This window comes from Bombus terrestris, chromosome 2, assembly GCF_910591885.1.
Source record: "Bombus terrestris chromosome 2, iyBomTerr1.2, whole genome shotgun sequence".
NCBI classification, from domain to species: Eukaryota; Metazoa; Arthropoda; class Insecta; order Hymenoptera; family Apidae; genus Bombus; species Bombus terrestris.
In genome coordinates, this window is record NC_063270.1 from 12188108 (window position 1) to 12208614 (window position 20507).

General features: G+C 40.0%; 1 protein-coding gene across 9 annotated transcripts in view; it reads left to right on the forward strand.

Annotated features, from left to right (window-relative positions):
• LOC100647530 (transient receptor potential-gamma protein) overlaps positions 1-20507 on the forward strand; it is a 100584-nt gene that overhangs the window by 76822 nt on the left and 3255 nt on the right. For 6 of the 9 annotated variants that reach the window (XM_048412489.1, XM_048412496.1, XM_020867224.2 and 3 more), the window contains 15 exons: positions 3947-4077; positions 5276-5537; positions 6728-6876; positions 7369-7564; positions 10951-11121; positions 11622-11856; positions 14705-14825; positions 15272-15550; positions 16567-16700; positions 16790-16919; positions 17484-17679; positions 17753-17947; positions 18067-18292; positions 19357-19731; positions 19966-20433. In XM_048412489.1, coding sequence (XP_048268446.1) covers positions 3947-4077; positions 5276-5537; positions 6728-6876; positions 7369-7564; positions 10951-11121; positions 11622-11856; positions 14705-14825; positions 15272-15550; positions 16567-16700; positions 16790-16919; positions 17484-17679; positions 17753-17947; positions 18067-18292; positions 19357-19731; positions 19966-20433 — 3268 coding nt within the window. The remainder of the gene's footprint in view (positions 1-3946; positions 4078-5275; positions 5538-6727; positions 6877-7368; positions 7565-10950; positions 11122-11621; positions 11857-14704; positions 14826-15271; positions 15551-16566; positions 16701-16789; positions 16920-17483; positions 17680-17752; positions 17948-18066; positions 18293-19356; positions 19732-19965; positions 20434-20507) is intronic. The other 3 variants (XM_048412466.1, XM_048412461.1, XM_048412469.1) reach the window with 3 other exon arrangements.

The following is a 20507-nucleotide window of genomic DNA, read 5'->3' on the forward strand; positions in this document are numbered from 1 at the left end:
GGAAGCCGCAAGTAAATCATACGACGAATACTTGAACATGACCGGTCGACACGAGAATGGAGCTGCTTTAAATACAGGTCAGCAGAAGCTCGTAACGACTACGATGTCCTAGTCAGTGATCGCTAAGAATAAAGGTCTTAGTTTGTTTAAAAGTACAGCGCATGTGTATTTAACGTATAAAATTTACTCTTGCCTCATTTAATTTTAATTTTGAAATGAAAATAATGCCAAAAATGAGGATGATGAAATAAACGCATCTTCTGACAGGTACACCGGAGCAATCAAACATATAGACTCTTATAAATGTATGCATTTCGATCTTCAGATGTTTCATTCATCAGAACCGCAATTACAATCTTAATAGAATTACGGAAGAAAATTCTTGATAAAAGTTGGCTGAAAAGGGGCGGAGGTTGGAAAATAATGAGGCTACCAGGTAACGGAGGGATGGAGGTACTCGGCGGAATACGCGTGAGCTCGCGATTACCCCTCTCGGCTTCAAGAAGATGACATACTGTGCCAAGGGCCGACACTGACAGCGAACGAGTGTTTGCCGGGGCGCACCCTAATTGTCGAGCCGCCACACCCTCAGCAAACATTGTCCATCAACCCTCCTCCTAACAACCATCTCTCTATCGGCCCCTACCACTCGACCCTTTTCCATCGGGACCAGATATATGTACATATATACGCACATTGCACGTATACGCGGTGTCCTTGGTGCGAAAGGACATGGATAGCTGTATGATTAGAAACGGAGGGTTACTTAATTGCTGGAGACGCCGGCATTAACCGCAGGATCTCGTCTCGCGTTACCCCCCACACTATTTCATTTCCGCCTCCATTGTACATGTGTTTGCGGATCGTCGTCGTTCAGCAAATATCAGAGTTCTACGTTTAACGTCTTTGATAAACTTCCTGACTCTTGCCTTGGCTCCTTAACACACGGTCGATGTCGTATCGGTCAGCTGATAAATAAATAAAAAATAAAGAAACCGTTGGTAAAAGCTCGGTTATTGATTTCTTGTAAGGACGTCAAAGAGTTGTATCTTCGAGTAATAGGGAAGTCTCTGGAAGGAGACTTCATTAGGATCCAAAAGTGGAAGATTGGAGGATTTGTAAGACGTCTTCAACCGTAGATCGATTTATTGTAATGTACTTTATGGTAACAATCGATTAATCCTACAGCATCTCTTGGGTCATGCCCCATATAGTCGTATTTCTCTGTCGTCATGAAATTTCTTAAGCTTGAGAGAAAGGCGAGAGACGCTTCTCCTTTTGATTTTCTGGGTACAAATGTTCTAGAACGCTAAAATCAGAGTGAGATTGAGATATGAAAACTCGAGGACCGCAGCAGAGATAAGTCAGTGAGAAGGCGCGAAGAAAAGTGGCTTAGTTAAAAATTCTGTGTGGGGTTCATAGAATAGCGAAAAGACTGATGTGTCGGTGAAATGTTGTCTATGTGCCTAGTCATGCTCGCCAGAGACATAACTTTTTTACTCGGTCAATCTCTAATGAGAAATACAATACTTTGTCAAGCGTAATGAGAAACCTGTGGGAGGAAATATTAGGTTATCCCATAAGTAGCGTCTTGTTTTCTGGAACTACATTCCAACTTTCTGCTAACTTTTTAATTCTCTCCTTGAAAAATTGTTGCGATCTCGATCGAAATATTCAGTTATCCCTATGAAATTTTTCATTAGTATCTAATTATTATTAATTAGGTTAAGCGAATCCAATGAAATAAAAAGCTTGTTATGCTAAGTACAGAGAATGGTATAATAATTTTCAATTATACCTTTCATTTTTATTCCAACTCTTTCATTTATTGAACCTAATATCGTCGATGCTGTTAGGTTAAATTAAATTTCACCAGTTCCCACACTCTTGGCATTACCTTAGAAATTCAAAACGCAAGATAAAAAGCTACTCATGTATTTAATTAATATCACGCCGATCAAAGGATTTTGTAGAAGAGTAGAAGTTCTGTCGATTGAATTTACCCACAAACATACCATTTGCGGTCACACAATACCTCTTGTTCTGAACAGTATAATTGAAGGAGCGATAATAGCACTGCTACGAACAATTACACCGTAATCGCTTGACTATCCAGTCCTGGCTTTAGCTTACATATGTCTTATACTATCTTATCTTATATATTAGGATTTCATTAAGAAAAGCTCCGAGAATACCCGGTTTACAAGAAAGTATACAAGCATAGAGATTAACTCTTCCTTTGAATAGGCCGGTGTAGGAAGAAGGCATTGTTTCCGCTCATGTTTGATCTTTACGTGTTGTATCTGATATTCTTTCCTCGTCTGCAATCTAATGACAAGCATAAAGAGAACTTGCCTCCTAACGAGAGGTTTCCACGATCGAACAATGAACGGCTATCCGAGTCGCTAATTACTCCCCTTGTTCTTCCTACGATCGTCCCAATTTCAGCTGAATCTTCGATCAGCCGTTCCATACTCACCCACGCTCCTGTACATCCCTCGATCGACGCTACTGTTCCCTTTCGGTCATTTTCAAGCGAATCGTATTTCTCTATGGTTAGAAAATTTCTTAAATTTGAGAAAAATATTAAATTATTTCATAACGTCAGGTTTACACGTGGCCGAACTTTTATTTATTCATAAAACTATTAGCCCATTAGTCTCACACTTAACTAAGTTAGAACTTTACATCTGTACACATTTTTATGATTAATAACGATTTTGTTAATGCCAATTACAGTTCTTTTTAAATTATTGTCACGTATAAACTAAACTTTTTAGAGGTAAGAGACGACATTACGTACGGGATGACTTAATATACGAAGCGAATCGGTATTTTTATATCGATACACTGCAAATATACACAGAAAATATACTTTAAAAATAAATAAGAATTTTTGAAATTAAGTTTATACCGGGAAGGATAGGGAACACGAAGAAGTTGAAAATTGGAAGAAAAACTAACCATAATCCTTTCACTGCCTCTTAGGAGAAAAACTTTCAGAATCCAGTTAGCTGTTACCTCTCGAGAGTATCGAGTTTAGGGTTAAAACTTCAAAGTTCCACGAAATTTCCGAAGTGTCCGATCCCCAGGTAACACACTCAACTCTGCTCGTACCTCGCTAGTTATTTCATTATATTCGCCTAGTTCTACATTCAGAAGTTCGATGACGTCGTATCGGTTTAAATCACGTCGCTTCTCTCGATCCACGATGCAGATCCATTCGCGCGCACGTCGTTCACTTGGGTGACTATATCCAACGTTGCGGTACATTTATCATCCTAATTTCATCCATCTTTCATCAGAGTTTCGTCCGTCGATCAATAACCCGTTACCCCTCGAGTTTCTTGAGGAATCGATGGTTTTTGTTATGAAAAGTGGGATTGGGGCAAAGTCCAGCAAATTCCACTGAATAATATATTATAAGTAGACGTGTATTAGTACTATATTGGAAAATATGGTACGTCGGTATATTCAGTACAATATCGCTTGTGGAAGGCGTGTAAGAAAAACAGTGGACGACGGATTTTTATGCATTTCTGGGAAATTTGAAGGTGCACGTAATATGAAAAAATATATAAAACATGCAAAGTATATACTTTGTTAAATTACGTTCTGAAAAATATGAATTTGCACAAAAATCCGCGTTCTATTGATAACGTTACCAATTTATAAGAAATAAGATCGACTTCGTTACATTTTTCACACACCATGCGTATCGTAAATGTTCACAAAAAATAAAGAAAAATTGTAAATATAATACCGAAAAAAAGGATGTATCGCGAGACTGAACGAAAGGAAAACATTGGCGGGTAGCGACGTGTTTTGATTAATCCTGCCGCGAGGATGAATAGCACGGCGGATGAAATAAAGCTACGAGAAGCTTCATTTTCCGAAACGTGGACGCAGCGACGAGACTATAATAAAAAGTTACGACGGTTTGCAGAGGCACAGTATCCACGGCATGATAGAGGAAGAGAACGTGGTGAGACCGCATCAGGAAATGGCTAGTCTGTCCTATCAAGAGAAGAAGTACCTTCTCGCGGTGGAACGTGGAGATGTTGCTTCTGTCAGAAGGTGAGACTTTGGGAAATCAAAATCGTACGTGAGCTGGCAACGTATATTTACGTGTTAATGGAATTATATTTGGGGAGTGGAAATTTTGGAGGCATGTAGCGCGCGTGGATTATGTAACAAGAATAACGAAGGGGAGAATCCTTAATGTCGCAAGACACTCTGGAAAAATTCACTCTCGTACACGTGCCAATTTTTTCTCCTCTGTATATATATATATATATATATATATATATATAAGAGAATTTTCAAAGCCCTTCGAAATCCTAGTTACATCATCGAACGTTCGTATCTCGTGGTTAATCATTCGCAAACAAGACACGTCTTATACCAATTATATCCAAGTCTGGATGTAACTGATCTTTTTTCCACGGAGAGTTTCAAGAAGTTAGGGTCAAACTTTAAGAGTATCCATATAAACGAGCAAAAATGTCTTAATAAACAGAAGTCGATATATCGTTATTTTCGAAGTTGTAAGACGTACATGTTCGTAATATGAACATATGAAACTACGGATACAGATAACTCGACGAGACACTCGCATAGATGCATATTTTTGTATAGAAAAATTTTCATTCCCAAATATACATCCGAAATATGAATGTTCAGCGGGCTAGAATCGGCAAGAAGCAAGGTATTGTTTCGATCACTTTCAACGCGACTACAATGGTTAATTTGAAAGGCGGGAAGAAACGGCGCGTATGAGTATCGCAATCGTGGCTTTTGTTCAAATGAACATACATGCGAGCTGGTTGAAATCCGTTGGATCTAGAGTTTAAACGTTAAACAGGACAAGAGATCTCGCGAGGGAAGGTCAAACGCGCAGCGTATACACATATGTATATCGCGTCATTGTGCCAACAAAGGATCTAATTATCCTACGAACAATCGTCCCGTGATGCTGAAACTTCTCGGAATTCTTCACGGCGTTGCTCGTTTCGGCGCAATTAATACCGATTGCGATGTACGAGAAAGTTTCAGCGGTCGTGGAATTCTCATTTGGCTCGGTCTCGGGAAACAGGACAGCTAAATACGATTGCCAAGTCGATCCGTTCCGGTGAACGTAATGGGAAAATCGTGAGCTTCGTGTTTGAAATAAAAGAAAATAAAAAAAAGAGAGAGAGAAATAGAAATGGTAAAACGAAAGAAAAAAAATAAATAGGAAAGTTAGCAGGTAGGAACGTGGTGGATGTTGTTTCAGGATGTTGCAGAGTGCTCACGAAACCGAAATGAACATCAACTGCGTGGATCCATTGGGACGTTCGGCGCTTCTAATGGCGATCGATAATGAAAATCTGGAAATGGTGGAGCTGCTGATCGAGCATAAAGTCGACACGAAGGATGCGTTGCTTCACGCCATCTCCGAGGAATTTGTCGAAGCGGTCGAGGTACTTCTGGAACACGAGGAAAGTCTTCATCGAAATGGGGAGCCACACGTTAGTCGCTTTCATCGTCTAGTATATGTAACTGTATCGATCCAAGAATTTTTTATGCTTTTCTCTTTATCAATCTGTAGAAACTAGTCGCGCGCGTATAAAACGTTCCTTTGAACATTTTTACGGTCGTGTATAAGACGTTCTTTGAACAATTTTTCCTCATCTCTTCCGCTCGAACTTTCCTTTACTCTATCGGAGACACTTTGATTTCGTAGCAACAAGCTTCGCCTCGCAATTAAGCGGTGATTGCATTTTTCCGGCTAGGCAATTTCGTTTCAGTTATCGAAACTCCCCCCTGCTCCGTAATTTTCACCGTTGGTTGGTTTCGTTCCGCGCTTAGGCGACCAACTGCGGCGACCAGACGACTCAGCGCTACGGTTAAGTAGATTCCATCCGAGAAATAAGTCGACCCACATTTTAATCAGGTAATCCGAAGAGTTTTCCGTCGTTGACCGTCGCTCGCAACAAAGCGTGTCTCGATGAAAGCATTTCTCGATGAAAGCCAGCTGACCGAATCTCATTTCCGTCAGAGCTTGAAAAATCGCTTGCACCCGTATACCGGCCAAATTCACGCCAACTGGACATCGGGGAAAACGGGAAAGTAAAGGCGAGAGGGTCGCGGAATTGTTGACGAGAGGAAGCTTAATCAGCTTTTATCCCTCTTTTCCAAGGGAGGAATCGGCTTACTTTACCATCGGAAATAATTATCATGGTCCCCCTTGCCTCTATCGCGATGTTTTATTAGTTTGCCAAGCGCGTCGATTATTAAAGAAGCAGGGCAAGTACGAGAAAGATGATCTATCGTAGCTATTTCAGAATGGAAAAACGAAATAACATTTCATTATCGTCGCGTGTCGCAACATGAGACCCATTTCGTTTATTTGTTTCAATTAATCTATTAACCCTAATCTCTTGAACGTAATCTTCTTCTTTATGTCCCTGCTATTAATTTCTAACGAGTTGTTTCATTTCTACGAAAAAGAAAAAAAGAAATAAAATATATTACATATATTTGCAAGAATTCAAATCAACTTTTTCAATCCACGTAACATCTCTCTTGTGCTTACCCTGCAATTTTTTTATTATACATTTGCTCGCGTATTCGTCGTAAGATTAACGTAAATTCGCGATCTACGAATTTCTTCTACGCTTTATCTAAAGAACGATTGCTCCATATTGCAATATATATAATATAAGTTTATACGTTTGTGTTCCAGAGCTGGGAAGCGCTGCCATCGGACACCGCAACCTTCACACCAGACATTACACCCCTAATCTTAGCCGCTCATAGGGATAACTACGAGATTATTAAGATCCTGTTGGACCGCGGATCCACGTTACCTATGCCACACGATGTTCGTTGCGGGTGAGCAGTCTTCAAACAAAGCTTCTTTCATCCTTCCCATAATTACGAAATTTTCTTCATAAGTAAATCTGACGCGAGAAGCTGTAGACGTGAGAAACGTAACAATCCCTTGTTAAGTATACGTTTCACGTTGATTAATTTCCCGTACTGGTTTAGCATGGCATGCGATATTCGAGCGAAGCCCGCGTATACCAATCAGTTAGGCTATCTACAATGCAACCTTTACGCAGCCAAACATAATCCCCAATTCCTAAGCATAGGGTGAAATTTCACTTCTCCCAATAATATCTATCGTAAATACTACGTCTATCCTCTTACACGAATTCCTAAGCATAGGGTGAAATTTCACTTCTCTCAATAATATCTATCGTAAATACTACGTCTATCCTCTTACACGAAACTCAACATCCGAAAGTTTACAAACAGAGCGGAAAATCCCTAACTAGAGTCATAATAATATTGATTACGATGATGGCATTTATTCATGAGCAGGTGCGACGAGTGTGTAACATCGAGGAGAGAGGATTCTCTGAGGCATTCCAGGAGCCGAATAAACGCATACAGAGCTCTAGCATCGCCGTCCTTGATCGCTCTTTCCTCAAAGGATCCCATCCTAACTGCGTTCGAGCTCTCTTGGGAACTTCGGCGACTCTCGTTCCTCGAGCACGAGTTTAAGTGCGAATACCAGGTGAGACAATTAAGTAACGGTGTGTATTGCCTCGGTAAAGACGATAGGGGATAGAAAGTCGATATAGGAAAAGAAAGGAATTCAACGTTTAATAAAACAATGTTAAAACGATGTTATCGACGTGTTTTTTTATACTTTGGAAAAAGAGATTAAAATCGATATACTGGAATTCTTCTTCTAATAGTAAGGGTGAATTGAATCGTGGCATGGAACAGCGTAACTTTAACTTGATGTAAGAGTGGAACTCTAATGGAAGAGTGCCACGACAAGATAACTTGCCTCTCCTTTCAAAGGATTTCGTCTTCGATAAGCAGAAGGCGATGTTATTTTGTCTATAGTCTAGTTACCATACTTTCGATTTTATTTGATGTTCGTTTAAAGTACCCGATTACGCCGGAAAATAGAATCTAACGTTCAATTTAACCATGGAAACGCGACGCTCCCTCCCCCCGCTTGGAGAACGTATCCGTGAAGCCACAAGGGGAAGATTACATAAAACAACCGTTGAACTTCGGAGTTTGCTCGCTTCTCAACCCTTTTGGCCCACTTTCCTCGTCGTTCAATTACTTCTTCTGCAAACCCATCTACGAAACGAAATTTACCGTAGCGTATCTGCCCTACGTTCTTTGCGCTGCTAATGATCGGAAATATTTAAAAAAATCTGCTTATTTTTAACAAGTTATATATTTCAATTGTACGATTATGGATAAATAGAGGTACGATGATATTATCCTTTAAAATCATCACAGCTCCGTATAATAAAATATTATGACGCTATTAGATCGGTTGGTCGAACCAATTGGTTATTATGGAACTACCTATGTTACAATTTTCTGATTTCTGAATTGAAAGGTAAATTAAGTTGGGTCTTCTAAACCTAAAGTAAATACCATTTGTGGTTAAATAATTTAATTAATAAAATTTGTGGTTACATGCTATTATGACGCTATTAGATCGGTTGGTTAAACCAATTGGTTATTATGGAACTACTTACAATTTTTTGGTATCACAATTGAAAAGTAGATTAAGTCGGTCTTCCAAACCTAAAGTAAATACCATTTGTGGTTAAATAATTTAATTAATAAAATTTGTGGTTACATGTAGACAGTAAAATATGTACTTTATCGTCATGTTTTTCAACGAGCAATTTAGCGTTTTATAGTCTGACGACCGAGAGATCGACATTTAATAAATATATATCAAATACACGTTTTGTAATTCGATTCTAAAACAGTATTGCTGTTTCGTCGTTAATTTGTACGCTTCAATAAGACTCTCATATTGATACCATAAATCGACCAGTGTCCAGATACTTATGAATGTGAATAGTATACATACTACATGATACTATGTGGCTAGAAAAAAAAAAAAATACAAAAATATTTTCCCAGATATTATGGGTAGGATCTTCTAAAGATATAACGAAAATGGTGCACGAAGATGAGAAAGTTAGGGTTGACATAAGCTTGCGAAAGAATGTGGCGCCACGTATATGTATTCCTCCGACGTAGATTGAAACGTATAGGTTTCTTTATAAGGTCGTATAAGTCGTATATTATTCCCGTCATTTATTTCGTTTGTTCGCGCGGGAAGGATGCTTTTGCCCCGTAGAGATGTTCCAGACTCTCAAATGGAAAATTCGCAGATCACCGGAATTCATGAATGTAGAAAGGAACAAAATAAATCAATATAATGCAAATCGATGCTTCGCAAAGATATCTATACAGGTCTTGTACAAATTGTTTATTCGGGATCCTTCCGGCGATTCTGACATTTAAGCTGGCAAATATCGATGTCGACACGAGTCGGGGCACGCATGAAAGGAAATTAATACGAAGAAACGGCTCGTGCATTTTCCAGTACGACGCGGTCTGCTTATTTCTGTCGGCCATCTTTGTTGACGCAAAGCGTCGTCTTTCTCGCGTTGTAAACGCGATCGTTGTTAATTCTTGTAAACAGCTCGAGCGCACGTGGTCGTTTTCGATTCACGAAAGTCTCGAAATACTCGCGAGTGTCCTTCCTCTAAACTACTCTAGAGAAAACGAAATAACACTAGGCGAAACGTCTCGATGAAAGTTTCATGGTCGACGCGACGACGGATATTAATGTCTCGTTAGCTTGATCTCGAAGTACATGGCCACTCGCAGATATTAGCGAACGTTTGAACAGTTTGGTATGGCGCTTTGATGTCATAAATGTTTGCTTTGGCGCGTAACTCCAGGCGGAACAGGGCTGCACCGGATTCCTGTTCGTTCGCACGTTTCTATCTTTTCCGAAAAACGCGCTGTATTTTCTAGTTACCAGACAATGAAAATTTCGTCGGATAATGAACGCACAATGAACATTACTTAGAAATACTTTCAATGTTTCTTTTATCGATCGCGAAAGATTGCGCTTCGAATTTCGAATAACGATCGAACGAAAATAATTCATCGTCGTTGGCGGATTGATTAAGCCTATAATGAGATTGGCAATCGATTAACGAGAATGAATTATAGACGACCAACCCTCGTCCAACTTTCCTTTCTCGTGGCGCGATAAAAACTTCTCGCTTCTCTTTTCGGCCCTTTTTTGTCGTATCGAGCGACGGTCTATCGTTTGCCGGCCATCTTGGATCTCCTTTTGTCAAACTATTATTTCACGAGAATATTCCATGGAACATTGTACGGAATGTCTCTGAAATCACAATTCTTTTATTCTTACTTTGTGGATATAGCTGAGTCGCTCGTTTCTTTCAATGTTCAACATATTTTCTTCTTTTTTGATTGCCTAGCCGATTAAACACACCCGTCACTTTGTACCTATCAATTTAAATGCAATAACGTTCGAACAAATTGCTGCAGATGATCGTTTAAATCTTCCAAGCGATCGACGAGCACTAAAGGGAAATAAATTACCGACCGATTTCTCCCTATCCTTCGTTCGCGGGAATAAAGTTTCCACGAGATTACTCCGCGTTTTTTCGAAGGTCTCGAATCGCGCCGAATGGCCGATTGTCCCCCGACAACTCGATTGACAAACGACCTGTCTTCGATCTGAATCTTTTTATCGCTCTTATTCATGCTTCTCTTCGCAATTTCCCTCGAAACGAACGATACGGGCCTCCAAGTGTCCTTAAAATTCGATACAGCTTCTTTTAAGAGCCGTTTTCAAGAGCCATCGTTTTCGAGAAAAACGGCGTCACCCGTATACGTTTGAGAAAAAAGTTTCGCTAACGAGGTCGCAGCTTACTTGCAGAAGCACCGCCGAGGAAACTTCCGTCAACGAAAGTAGCAACGCTTCTGTAGAGAAACACCGGCGAATAATTCCGTCCTTCCGCGTTGTTGACAGAACTTGTTTCGCGCCTCGCGTGCTCGCTTCTCGAAACGGCAATGTTGCGATTCTAGGAGCTTAGAAGACAATGCCAAGACTTTGCTACTGCTTTACTGGATCACACTAGAAGTTCCTACGAGCTGGAGGTGCTCCTAAATCACGATCCCACCGGGCCAGCGTTCGAGCACGGCGAAAGGATGCACCTGAACCGGCTGAAACTCGCTATTAAACTTCGGCAGAAAAAGGTAACTGTTCGAACTTTTATATTTCTCAAGCGAATCGTAAAAGAAAAAATTGTATATTATCGAAGAAAAAGATTGCTTGAATAGAATCTAATGCGAATAATGCATACGATCAAATTGTTTTTAATGTTACCGCGATCCTCGAATTTTAATGTCTCAACTAGACTTTCGTCTCGATCAGTGAAAAATCTTTCGATGTTTTAAGAGAATCTTTATACGTTCACCGATGGAAAAGAAGATATTATACAATCCATAATTATTCGTTGTTATTTTTTATTATTAAGCAACAAAAAAATTCCAAAATATCAATATCTCTCAACGCCAGTAAGGTACAAAAGATTAAGAAGATTGCACAAGAGCGAAGTGTAGATATAACGTCGTTAGATCCTAGATGGATCATTCGCGATGAGTCCTAATTTCTAAATTAGACCTTAATATGTACAATTTGCTAGTTACATGACCGGAAACTGTCGACCGATATTAGATTATCTCGAAATTTCCAGTTCGTGGCGCATCCCAACGTGCAGCAGTTACTCGCATCGATTTGGTACGAAGGTCTTCCAGGCTTCCGAAGGAAAAACATGGTCCTCCAGGCGCTGGAGATCGTCAGGATCGGCGTCCTCTTTCCTTTCTTCAGCGTTGCATACATCATCGCGCCCCACAGCGTGGTCGGCCAGACCATGAGGAAACCGTTCATCAAGTTCATCTGTCACTCGGCCTCGTATTTCACTTTTCTTTGTAAGTATCTTCCTCCTTTCTACCAAGTTTTGCTTCGTCGAAACGCGAGGACATGGCTTGTAAACGTGCGAACCTGTTCTGCGAACATGCGAACGTGCGAACGTGACGAACGTGGCCAACGACTTTTGATTCTTGAGCCGAATCCTCATTCAAATGCCGCACTGTGCGTCGCGTCGATCGACTACATCTTGCTTCATCACTGCTGCAAGCTGTTTCCAGCACGTTCTAAAATTAACCTCGATCAAAGTTGGTTCATGACTTTCTCTTTTTTCCAAACAGCTGGCTCGCTCGTTTCCTTCAGGCGTACGAGAATGCGTTCAACCTCGTTCCTCTCGGAAACGTATTTTACCTTTCCTCACGTCAGCGAATCAAACGCAGAGACCCGCTTCTAAACAGTTTACAAATACCTCTCATGGCAACCGCGATTCGCGAATACCTCTCACTACCAATAATAGCAGAGTGCGGTAATGCTCTAAATTTGAGACATTAACCATCATTACGGGGAAACGATAAACATTTGAAAACGGGAACACCCTTAATCGAATTAAAGCTACCGAATCCCACCGCAAAATTATAGTATACAGCACTGAATCGGGGACACTCGGGACCTCCGACATTCTTTATTTCCTTAATATGATAATTAAATGGCACGAATGTATTCCATAATGGTAAATTTTATTAGATACGAGAGCGTATCTATACTGTTACTTTGCCTCGCGTTTTTCTGCCCCATTATTCAAACTTTCGAGTAAATACTCGGAATTTTTATCAAGATGTTTCGTGACGAAAATGGTCACAGGTTTGAATACAACAGCAGTTAGAAACTCGGCCGGGGAGATTCAGTTAGAGAACGGTCTAGAGAGCGGCATTCAGATAGCTGAAGCAAAGGCAGCAAGTTCCAGGCCAGGTTCCAGGCATTCGCGAAAAGCATAATTGACCTCGAAGTTAAACTAACGATATTTTGAGTCACGGGAAGCGCGGCGAGATAATGTACTCCTCGAGGACGCGACCAAGGCGTAAGGAATTTCGAGAGATTATTCAGGAATAAGCCAAGTTAATCTCGTCGACCGTAGTACGTGGTTAGTCCCGCACACATACGAGGGTAATATTTGACCCGATGTGATCGTGGAGATTGGCCTGTATGTAAATCGCCGAATCCAATAGCTGTTTCTATCGTTTTTCGATCGGTAAGTGATCTTCGAAGAAGATCAATCTACAATGTTGCACATCTGTTCAGAGTGATTTGGAGTTTCCAACACTATCGTACGAAGTTGTCAAGTGCTTTAAGGCGACATACAGATTCGATACACCGCATCGTCCCTATTATCGAGTTTGCCTGAAACAATGTTACGCAAAGATGTAACTTGAACCTATTATAGTTGTAAGCCTCGCAATTACAGCAATGTCTCGTAGAATTCTAATAGACCAGTTTAGAGTTACGTCACGTTGCTAACACATTTCGCTGCAATTACATAAAAACGTGCCTTTCCTGTATTTCCATTTTTCAATTTAACTGTCGATTACATACGATGACTGTCGCAACGCGATGTACCGAAGGTTTCGTTAAACCAGCTTTATTTTTGAGAAATAGAATTGTAACACTACGACCATCTACGAGCCAGCACTCAGACGGTACGTGAGTAATTTAACGGATTTTCGATGCCATGCATTTTTAACTTCTCCGCGACACTTTCCCATAGTTCAGTAGCCGAGATCCTGTCATAAACTTTTCGCAGTTTCCAAATGGTCATGCAACGACCAACCTAATGGTTTCCGCCACATAACTCGTACCCCGTCGAATATTCCACAGAGGTGTACGTTCCCACTTCCTCGACGAGCATCCCCACGTAACACTTGGTCAATGTCCCCTTTGCACGAGTACAACGTACGATGGAAGATAGATAAGAGGTACAAAGAATACTGAAACAGCGCGCATCTTCGGTAAAATTTCAGTCATACCTCGGAAAATCCCAATCATATCTCAGCAGAGACAAGTTAAATCGCTATCTCTCTGTAAATCGCTTCGCACGTCGCGAAACCTTTTACGTATCATGATAGCATCACTATCTCATATATACCTATATATATATATATATATATATATATATATATATATATATATATATATATATATATATATATATATATATATATATATAAGCATGATGCATACATCACTTGTACGTAAATACGTTCGAAAATCACAGTCAATCGATCAATCGATCTATCTTGTGTAATCACGCATCACACGCGCAAACATGATTGGTTATGCCATTTAACCGAATATGCACCCTTTACATGCTCGATTATGCGACATAATTATACACACGAGTTGAGAAACGGTAGGTACAAGTTGGAAAATTACACTTTGAGATATTTGAAGAAATAGCTATAATTTTCATGGTATGGTATCACCGATTCCCAATTTAAATACGGATATGTTCATCCAGATAAACGTTCGCATATGTTGAATTATGGTATTACATATATTTTTCACGGAATAAAATAAAACTCGAATTTGTACTGACTTTTTAACTTAACCCATTTTTGTTGAAAGGAAATGTAAGAAATAAGATAGTTCTTCGAAAACAAATTTCTTCGTCGATCCTTGTCTTATGATACACTTCGTTAACTTATTATACAAAAGATTAAACATTTCCGACTTGTATCGTTTAATGAGTTTTTACAAAAATTGATATAACCAAAAAGGTACGCTTCGTATCAAAAAAAAAGAACGTGATTTTGTGTAACGAAAAATAAAACGACAACATTAAATAGTCATATTCTTATATAACCGAAATGAAATAAAATGTCATTATAAATAATATGGATTCACGTTTGTCTGCAGTCATGTTGATTCTGGCTAGTCAAAGGATAGAAAGCGTGATCGGGAACTGGATGGGTCACGATGTCATAGAGCACGAACCAGCACCGACGAAAAGAGGCGCTGCTCCAACGATCGTTGAATGGTAAGACAATATTCTTAATCAATGTTTCTCTGCGTTCACGTGGAACCGGACAAAGCGATACTAAATAAAAACGCGGCAGATATCGATTGTTATTTTTCCTAAGAATATTTCCTCGGTGCGCTGGAAACTCAATCCACTCGACGATACCTTGCATCATCCTTCCACTACGGCTCTAGCTTCTACTAAATTCTAGTGGCGCAACCCAAATAAAACTGACTTCCCAAAAATAAACACTCTCGGTAGCCACCCGTCCCTCGTGGCACCTCTTGAAACGACTTCTTCTCCCAAACTGACAGTATATTATTCCCTGTAAAGGGAATAATATACGTGAAATTGGGAAACGCATTTCTCGAAACGCTTTTAAGTTGAGCCAGCGATACTCCCAGGAGAAAGCCGATTTCGAGAAAATGGGGAGAATATCGACAAACCTGTACGACGTATCGTAGGTTCATCCTGGCCTGGGTATCCGGCCTGATTTGGTCCGAAGTAAAGCAGCTGTGGGACGTCGGCCTCGAAGAGTACGTGAACGACATGTGGAACGTGATCGACTTCGTTACCAACTCCTTATACGTAGCTACGGCCGCGCTCAGGGTGGTCGCTTACTACAGGGTGCAAAAAGAAACCCAGAAGTCCGGATCCATGATCGAGCTGCAACGCGAACAATGGGATACGTGGGATCCAATGCTCATATCCGAGGGTCTTTTCTCCGCCGCCAACATATTCAGGTCTTCACTGAATTTATTTTCTTCATCCTATTCTTTCTTGCTAAAAACATTTATTTGAATTATTGTTAAAATTTTCACGTAGTTCGCAGAGTCAGATATTTAACGAATAATTGTTTGATGATGGATTGTTTGGAAAATTCGCAGAGAAATTTGGACACAGATTGTACGTTATAGAATATATCATTTCTTTTGATAAACTTTTAATACTAAGTTTCTTGTAGCGTCTGTATACGTAATTCTCTCGGCAAAGAATTTATTGACACAGTCCTTGCGTAGGCTTCTGCAATATTTCTTTTCACAAAATAAATGTCCTGTAAAGATATGGTTGATATGTAGAAAACGAGGAAAATTGTTGGTAAACGTTCAACTAATCCATTCGATGCACAATAGGAAACAGGATTTTGCAAAATTATATAACAAATAATTTTCCCCAAACCTTATCAAACGTACGATATATAGAATAAAATAAGTTAAATCGATTGCCAAAAACGCTACGAATTCTTCAAACAACCCAATACCTACTAGCCAACACTGACTCAAAATATTATATTTGAGCACAAATCATAGAAAATTTTTATAAATATATCAATTTTGTTGTACGAAACTTTCTAAAATATATCATGAACATTGGTAACCAGGCACGACTGTCATAATTATATTGATGAGATTTCCTGAGCCATTGTTCATGTTCAATAGAAACTAAATATGTAAGTCCTCAAACTAGCAAGTATTTTCGTTAATACCACAACTTTAGAATGTTCTATTTCAAACAATTACATTATTTGAAATGTCACTTGGCGCCAGCAATTTTCTAACGCATAAAATTTCACGGTTACGTGTGAAAAGGGTAATTGAGAAGTACTCTAGTACGCTTTGGAGAGTTCTTTGCACGATATCTCGTGAAATCCCGAGAAATGTAATTAGGCAGCACTCTTTCAGCATAAATTTCAATTTCACGCTCTTCAGTCGCACATACGATCAAACGCAACGCGACTGGTCTATCGATCTACTTGCAGCTCTCTGAAACTCGTCTACATTTTCTCCGTAAATCCTCACCTCGGTCCACTGCAAGTCTCCCTGTCTAGGATGGTGATGGACATCATGAAGTTCTTCTTCCTCTATGTGCTGGTGCTATTCGCCTTTTCCTGCGGTAAATCTCCATGTCAATTCCACGGGTCGATCCGTGTAAAAACCATGACTGAAATAACTCTCACGAAACGACGTTATTCGTTAACTTAGGTCTAAACCAACTGCTATGGTACTACGCGGATATGGAGAAGAAACGGTGCCCAACCGCGATGGCTTATTCTGGTAACACCAACGTCACGACCGATTCGAACGCTTGCATCGTTTGGCGTAGATTTGCAAAGTACGTGCTACTTTTTGATATAGTAACTTCTAAATGAAGATTATAAATCTTGTTAAGTATAGATGTATTAAAGAAATACGTTGAATATAATCTAATGGATCTTCCGATTTTGATGTTATTTAACGTTTGTTGGCTTACAGCTTCATATAACATAATCGAAAGGGGGAGCAATCTTTCCGATTCAAAAATATAAAATCTTCAGTAATAAATGCAATTTTGTAAAATGAAAAGACACTAACCGCAATATCTTCTAAGTAGCAATGAGCAATACTTTCGAAATCGATATTTTTGATGTAAATATTTTTCAAGAGAACCGCGTAAGCAAATTTAATGAAAAATCAATTTCGGTGATACAAAATTGATTGACAAGATAATGTATTGTATAGAAAATAAAGAATGCGATTTATCATGTCTTTCTCTACAATCTACGAATTTCTTAATTAGATGATAAAGTAAAAAACGTGAGAAATTATATTATACCCCACATTTGGGGGGCGACTTAAGAAAAATTATATTAATTAAAGTTGAAAAATCATTGGGACATGATCGTTATTCTTTCGTCAGTTTGTTCGAAACCGCGCAAACGCTATTCTGGGCCGTGTTCGGACTAGTCGACCTCGAGAGCTTCGAACTGGATGGCATTAAAGCGTTCACCAGGTTCTGGGGCATGCTGATGTTCGGCACGTACTCGGTGATCAACATCGTCGTACTATTGAATCTATTAATCGCCATGATGAACCATTCCTATCAGTTGATCTCTGTGAGTTAATCTTTATCTGTTTGATCGTCGTTGTGACATAAATAGAGGACATTTCCTTTGTCATTGGAATCAGGAACGTGCCGATATCGAATGGAAGTTCGCCAGGAGCAAACTCTGGATCAGCTATTTCGAGGAGGGTGGCACGGCTCCACCACCGTTTAACATCATCCCGACTCCGAAGAGCGTTTGGTACATGGGCCAGTGGTTGTATCGGAAGCTGTGTGGCCATAGCAGAGCTGCCAAGAAGGAGCACATGAGAACGATCAGAGTGAGATTAATTCGAATTAGCTCTAAATCAAAACGTTGCTAATTTCATCACCGGATATTCGATGGAACGTATCATGACCACAAACATTTGGTAATTTGGTAATCTTGTTTGTCTAATAGAGAAAAGTTAAGCAAGCATCGGAAAGAGACTTTAGGTATCAAAGTATTATGAGGAATTTGGTGAGAAGATATGTGACGGTGGAGCAAAGGAAAGCGGAGAGCGAGGGTGTGACAGAAGACGACGTGAACGAGATTAAACAAGATATCAGCGCTCTGAGATGCGAATTGATCGAGATTTTAAAAAATTCCGGCATGAACACGTCCACAGCCAGTGGCGCTGGAACTGGTGAGCTCAGTTGCACGATTGAAACAATATGATAACTTTATAGACACTAATTGTGTATTTCGGTTTCGTGTGATAGTCTTGTAGAATTTGTAATATTTCATGGTATCCTACTATAATCTGTAATATCATACATAGTGTTGCAATATATATCTATGATGAAGGATACTTATAAAGTCGATTTTAGACGCTAAACTAATAGTTAAACTGTTGTTTGAGGTTTATTCTTTATGTTATAAACAATTTCGTTTTACGCCAGAAATAGGACTGGCATCGATGAATCAGCTGACGCATCTTTCTTTCTGTCTCAGTTACACCATCAAGCGAAACACGAGTTTCTCACTTTGAAGGAAAAGAAAGAAATTAAATATAACATGCGAAATTCAACTTTGATTTATTGTATCCTAGAGTTATGAAGTGTAAGAGTGCTAGAGGAAATCTGTTTATATCATACGTATTTTTACACATATTTTTAGCGTAAAATAAAATTATTTACATCTTAAAAGATATGCCTCAAATAATAATTTTGTACATGAGTCTTTCTCGCCGTGTCTAGAATCGACCCTCAAATAAGTATCCTCTACATATTTTGTGACACTCTGTATAGTATCCTATGTTTTCATAGAATTCTCCGTTTCTATCTTATGTTCCCTATGCACGATCCCTTGGAGTTATGTTCGTAAAGCGTATCAAGTTGGTGGAAGCCTTATATCGTGACACGACTACGACATTAAGAAGGGGTTTGCTAGCTTCATCCTTCGTAAATGAAAGTTTCGAAGTTCGTTACTGGAACGCTATTAATCATTCGGTGAACCCCGGCGGTATAATTAATGCAATCAAGGATCGTCTGGCGCGAATATTGTTTCGTAGATGGTTGGTTCGATTTAATATGTAACGCGAATACTTGCCAAAATCCAAGTTACGAACAGACGCTTATCGCATTAATGTTGTTAACGAATGAACGTAATTAATCGGTAACACAGACACGCACAGGCATTTGCCAAGACCCTTTCAGTTTTTTGGTAGCTGCTTCAGAGTAGTCTTTGGTTTTTCTCTCTGCCCCATAGACGGTAGCCTTAAAGAGCTGTCCATAGGTGCGGGGGGTAAGAAGAATCGTCAGAAGGAGCGACGTCTAATGAAGGGATTCAATATCGCCCCTCAACCCAGTGGAAGTGGCAGTCTACCGCCGGTTGACGAATTTACAGCGTCGCTGCAACAAGTGCAACAGGAAAACTCCCACGAGATATTTGGTTCGACCTTAAGCGGGATATTTGGACCAGGCGCCACACCAAAGAAGAGTCCACATCACACCAGTACTAACAGCGTTCCGGGACTCGGTACGAGCAGGCAGAGTCGCAGAATTAGGGGAAGTTCCAAGAAGAAGAGGTGGGAAAACCTTATCGAGGCAGCTAAAGTTCGAGGAAGAGTCTCGAGGCTAATTGGTAAGTTACGCGATAAACTGTATATTTTTAACCGTAAAAATAATTATGACAAAATTTCACTTGGTCGGTTCATGATTGTACACGGTTAAATTTTTTATTTAAACTGTCATTATACCAATGTCTATATATTTATGAGAAATTTAGTACTTTTTGTTGTATTTAGAGAATAGAACGAATCTCGATTTAGAGTATGTTTCCATAGTTTGCGAAAAGCGACTCTTTTTGATTTCTCAGGTAGATCTCGTTCAGAGGATTCCGTGTACTCGCCTGCTTCTGAAGATGGCGGTTCAAGATCGGAAGGATCGTCGGACTCAAAATCATCATTGGAGACCCCTGGACCCGAAGTCCAGGCCACGCACCATTCCCATCACGCGCATCATTCGCATCATCACGAAGGACATCACATGTTCGCTCATGGTCTAGGCGCGCTGGTGGCACTCCGAAAGAAACGAAAGAACTTCTCAGACTCCAGGGCGTCTTCGGGAATGAGGAGCAGCAGCGGTACGAATCCGATGTACCCGATCACCTCGGTTCTCGTTTCGAAAGTATCAAAGAAACAACAACTACAGAGAGCCAGCAGCGTACCTACTAGAGGACCGGAATTGGGTCAACAGCCGATTCCACCGAGGAGACACGAAGGCACGCAAAGTCAGCAGCCTAGTATCGACACACCTGAGGGTGTCAACGCTAACGAGCAACCTGGTGAGTCCCTATCGTAGTTTTAACGTTTAACATCGTTTAACCCTCGTCCGGTGGTGGCTGGATCGCTGTAGTCT